This window comes from Triticum dicoccoides, chromosome 3A, assembly GCF_002162155.2.
Source record: "Triticum dicoccoides isolate Atlit2015 ecotype Zavitan chromosome 3A, WEW_v2.0, whole genome shotgun sequence".
NCBI classification, from domain to species: Eukaryota; Viridiplantae; Streptophyta; class Magnoliopsida; order Poales; family Poaceae; genus Triticum; species Triticum dicoccoides.
In genome coordinates, this window is record NC_041384.1 from 91,151,920 (window position 1) to 91,156,853 (window position 4,934).

At 53.7% G+C, this 4,934-nt stretch overlaps 1 protein-coding gene across 1 annotated transcript; it reads left to right on the forward strand.

Annotated features, from left to right (window-relative positions):
* The first annotated feature begins 2,924 nt into the window (after positions 1-2,924).
* On the forward strand, positions 2,925-4,620 carry LOC119267317 (acyl transferase 7-like). The gene has a single exon (XM_037548683.1). It carries the CDS (start codon positions 3,022-3,024, stop codon positions 4,336-4,338), a length of 1,317 nt encoding a protein of 438 aa, XP_037404580.1. The 5' UTR covers positions 2,925-3,021; the 3' UTR covers positions 4,339-4,620.
* Positions 4,621-4,934: the final 314 nt, after the last annotated feature.

The window sequence follows — 4,934 nt, forward strand, 5'->3', positions numbered from 1 at the left end:
CGAAGTAGGGGGGCGTCGAATTGGGAAGACGGCGGCGAAGTGGGGCGAGAGATTTGGGGGAGAAGTTGTGGTCGGGGGGGGGGACCGCTTTTGGGTTAAGTCAAACTTAGTGGTAGCGTGTTTCTGTAAAAGCGCTATAACTAAGTTAGCTATAGCGCTTTTCAGTAAACGCGCTACAGCTATAGCTATGTATTTTCCTTTCCTTTTCTTATTTCATTTTCTCTTTCTATAGCGAGGGTCCAAACGAGCGCTACTGCTAAGTTATTCATAGCGCCTCTGATGAACAGACGCTACTGCTATTCCTTTCTCCTTTTTCCCTTTTCCATTTTTTTTACATTTTATTTTTTCCTTTCTCCTTTTTTTATTTCTTTCATTTTCATTTACTTTTCTATTTATTTTCGTTTAATTTTCTTTCCATTAACAGTAGCGCGTTTCACAGTAAACGCGCTGCTAAAATAAACTTAGCGGTAGCGCTCTTTCTAGAAGACTGCTACTACTATATGTAGCATATCGGCTTAGTAGTGAGAATTTTAGTAGTAGCGCTTTTAAAAGGAGACGGCTACTGCTACATTAGTGTCTGCAGCGCGTTTATCCAGCACGCGCTATTGCTATTTAGCAGTAGCGCCCTTTTTTAACAAGCGCTACTGCTAAAGTTCTGTGCATAAGGTTTTCCCTAGTAGTGGAACCCTATGTAACGGGGGATGGCTGGGGTCCTGGCGCACTCTATATAAGCCACCCCCCTCGTCTGAGACAAGGATTCGCACCCCCTGTAACTTCACGCATAATCCAATCGACTAGCCTTCGGGCACCATTTGCCGGCGGAGAGGAGACCCTGAGATGGACGGCGGCGGTGGCAGCGCCCCATCCGACGGGGCACCTGATCTGCACGGAGATGGTTGAGGCGTCGACTGTTGATCCAACCCCGATCGGATCCGCCGCGGGGTGGCCTTCAGCCGGCCGGCGGCACGTGGAGAGACCGGTGAGGAGACGTTGGATCTTCGCCATTTTACCGATGTCGGCGTTCGTCTTCGTGGCGAGACTCCGCTCGATTCCAGCCAACCGCGAGATCGAGATGACGTGGCTTTCGGTGAAAAACGCGCCTGACTGCGGTCATGGCGGACGATGGCGGCATCTCGGACGCCGTTCCCTTCTCGAGGCATCGTAGTTGCAGGTCACGTCAACCTGATCGGAAGATTCCGTGGGAAACCCTAGATCTGGATATTCCGGATCGGACGATGGTGACTTTTCGATGTCGTTCTCCTTCCTGGGGGCATCGTTTTGGAGCAAGTGTTGGCTAGAGGGGACAAGAGGAGGAGCGGCGTGGAATCTGACACGTCGACAACGGCGAGTCTCAGTGGCATGGAGTAGCGGAGTGTCGCCGGTGGGCGTGTGATGATGGATGAGTGCAGGATGGTGGTGTTGTCTGGCGTCGTGGTGGCGTCGACGGCAACTAGACCGGGCAAGGTTAATGCAACAGTACAACACTAAATATGGATTGGTGGCAGGTGGCTGCGGCGGCCTCATACCCGGTAGGCGTTCTGGTTGAGGAGTGCGCCGGACTGGTGGGTGCCCCATACCCGGCAGGCGTCCTGGTTGGGACCTCAGGTCTTAGATGTTAGGTTTGGCTGCGAGGTCTGTTTGGCATTAGGTCCAGATTTTCAATGCCCCTTCATCAACTGGATAGGAGTATCGACAGATGTTGCCTAGACGGTTGCTTTAGTCTTACTGTTGTATGACTTTGTAAGGTCTTGTGTGAATAATTAATAAAGTGGCCGCATGCATCGCCCAGATGCAGAGGCCAGGGGTCATCCTCCTTTTCTAAAAAAATGACTTTGATTGGGTGGCGCTGCTCGGAGTATCCGGTCTCGAGCTCCGGATGAAAATCCTATGTGTGACATTAGTTTGTTATACCTGGTAATGGCGGTGTTATGTGTGTTGTTACCTTGATGAAGACATTGATCGGAGTTTGCTCGGGCTTGATCTTTCGGATGAAACCCACTATCTGACTTTCGATAGTTGGATCCGGCGATGGCGGTGCTTGCATGTCATTTCCTTTTTGGAGGCATTGCTTTTGGAGAATCTTTTCACGCAGTCCTTGTGCTATCATGATATAGTTGGTGCTGATGGTCACCATTGTCACTTTATTTCATCACTTTGGGAGTGTTTCTCTTTTTTCATTCGTCTGCACAGCTTCGGTTGTGTATGACTTTGCTCCTTGTCCGCGCGATCTTGTGTTGTGGGTTGGTTGTGTGCATCCTAGTTATTCAGAGACCGGATGTGTACTCATTATGATTGTATCCCTCGATGCTACGTTATGATTCAATAAAATATGCTCTTTATCGGAAAAAAAGATTAATCAGCAGTAGTGTTTTTGCCACCAACTACACCAGCCGTTCGCTTGTCCCAATCGAGTGGATTTACTCGCCTAACCTGCACGCGGTCCATGCGGACCCGGTAGCTTTCTTGCCACTGTTACTTCCTCACCAGAGGGAACACGCGCCTTCCCCTCGGAAATGTGTAACAAGTCGCCACTCAATGTCAAGACGATCTGCAATGGAAATCAGCCTATGGACGTGCATGATCCCTGCAAATGTCTCTCCTGCCTTTTCCACGACAATCTTGGAGTTGTTAGGAGGACGAAGTGGTACTAGGGCACGCAATTAAGAACGTGAGCTGCTGGGCATGGTTGCAAGCAACTGGATAGAGCTAGGAAAGCGACGCTCCACCACCTTTTGACCCCGACGGCTCGACGTAGGACCGACCTCGCCCCCGTCCTCCGGGCAGAGCAACTGCAGTAGCCACGGTCAGCTTCCATCCGACTCTCATCCTCGTCACCACCAAGAGCCACATCGCCGGACGTTAACTCCACCACCCCTATAAATACCACCCTCCCCTTCAATGGTAAGTCAAGCAACATACCCACACACCAAATCCAAGCAAGGAGCAGTAGCAGTAAGCTAACTGCCCGCCGATCACTTCTCTCTCCCACCAGCTCCATTCAATTCTTGCGGCTTCGTTGCAATGGCGGCCGTGAACAAGTCCGTCGAGCGGCTGGCGCAGCGCCTGGTGGCCCCGGCCGAGCCCACGCCGGTCGGCCCGCTCCGCCTGTCCTGGCTTGATCGGTACCCCACCCAGATGGCGCTCATCGAGTCGCTGCACGTCTTCAAGCCGGCTCCTGACGGCGGCAACGACGCTGGCCCGGCGAGGACCATCGAGCGGGCTATGGCGCAGGCCCTGGTGCAGTACTACCCGCTCGCGGGACGCCTCGGGTTCACGGACGAAGGTGGGCTGCTGCAGGTCGACTGCGGCGGCGACGGCAGCGGCGTCTGGTTCACGGAGGCCGCGGCCGCCTGCGCGCTCGAGGACGTGGAGTACCTGGAGCACCCTATGATGATCGCCAAGGACGAGCTGCTCCCGCCCACGCCCGCCCAGGAGGAGGATGAGCGCAAGCTTGTCCTGCTCGTCCAGGTTACCACCTTCGCGTGCGGCGGCTTCGTCGTCGGCTTCCGCTTCAGCCACGCCGTCTCCGACGGCCCCGGCGCCGCGCAGTTTATGGCCGCCGTCGGTGAGCTCGCCCGCAGCCGTAGCAGCGTGGAAGGCCTGGCGGTGGAGCCACAATGGGGCCGCGAGGCGATCCCGGACCCGGCCGGCGCCGTTATCGGCAGCCTGCCGAGCCCCGCGGGCGCCAAGAGTCTCGAGTACCTCGCCATGGACATCTCCGCAGACTACATCGGCCACTTCAAGTCGCAGTACAACACGGAGCACGCCGGCTCGTGGTGCTCGGCGTTCGAGGTGCTGGTGGCCAAAGCGTGGCAGAGCCGCACGCGCGCGGCGGCGTTCGAGCCGGAGTCCACCGTGCACCTCTGCTTCGCCATGAACGCTCGGCCCCTTCTGCAGGCCTCGCTCCCGCGCGCCGGCGCCGGGTTCTACGGCAACTGCTACTACATCATGCGCGTCTCGGCTCTCGCGGGCAAGGTGTCCGGCTCCTCGATCCCGGAAGTGGTGAAGATAATCAAGGACGGGAAGAGACGGATGCCATCCGAGTTCACGCGGTGGGCGACAGGAGAGGCCGGCGCCAATGGCGGTGAGGACCCGTACCAGATCACGTCGGACTACCGGACGCTGCTGGTGTCGGACTGGACGCGGCTCGGGTTCGCGGAGGTGGACTACGGCTGGGGGCCGCCGGCGCACGTCGTGCCCCTGACGAACCTGGACTACATCGCGACGTGCATCTTGGTGAAGCCGTGGGCGCACAAGCCAGGGGCGCGGCTCATCACCCAGTGCGTGACGCCCGACCGCGTCGCCGCCTTCCACCAGGGAATGCTTGACATGAACTGACCGGAACCGGAGAAGAAGTGAAGCCGAAGGCAAAAGGATGCGTGATTAGAAATAGATACGGTTGCATTGGATTGGTTGATGGGTGGATTGATGGTGTGTAGCGTGACTGATAATAAGCAACTGGTCCTGAATTTGGGGAGTTGATTGTATGGGTTTGGTGGAAAGCCACCAACTGAAGGGAAATACCCAATGGTTCCTGGGTACATATGTACCCTATATGGGGATTTATTTTTAATATTAAACAAAAAATCAAAATAGTTAAGAAACTATTTTTAGAATAAAGTTGACTTACTTGCGCGCTAGTATACACATTTTCAGAAAAAAGAAAACTATGTTGACTTCACAGTGAAAAAGACAAAATTTATTTGCTACTATAGATCACTATTCACGCTATTTTGATCGGAAATTTATCTTTTTTGAAAAGAAGTCAAAGAGGAATTTTATGTTTTTGTCAGTTTTCTCACTACTACAATGGAAGGTCAAGTTTTTATCAAAAATATTTTTAGAAATTTTTGACTTTTTATTGAATTACTAAAAAAAATTGCATATAGGGTACATATGTACCCAGGAACCAAAAGTTCCCCTCCACCAACGGC

Bases quoted from the DNA above. Each gene is read 5' to 3' on its own strand.
- LOC119267317 (XM_037548683.1), top strand. From the start codon at position 3,022: ATGGCGGCCGTGAACAAGTCCGTCGAGCGGCTGGCGCAGCGCCTGGTG.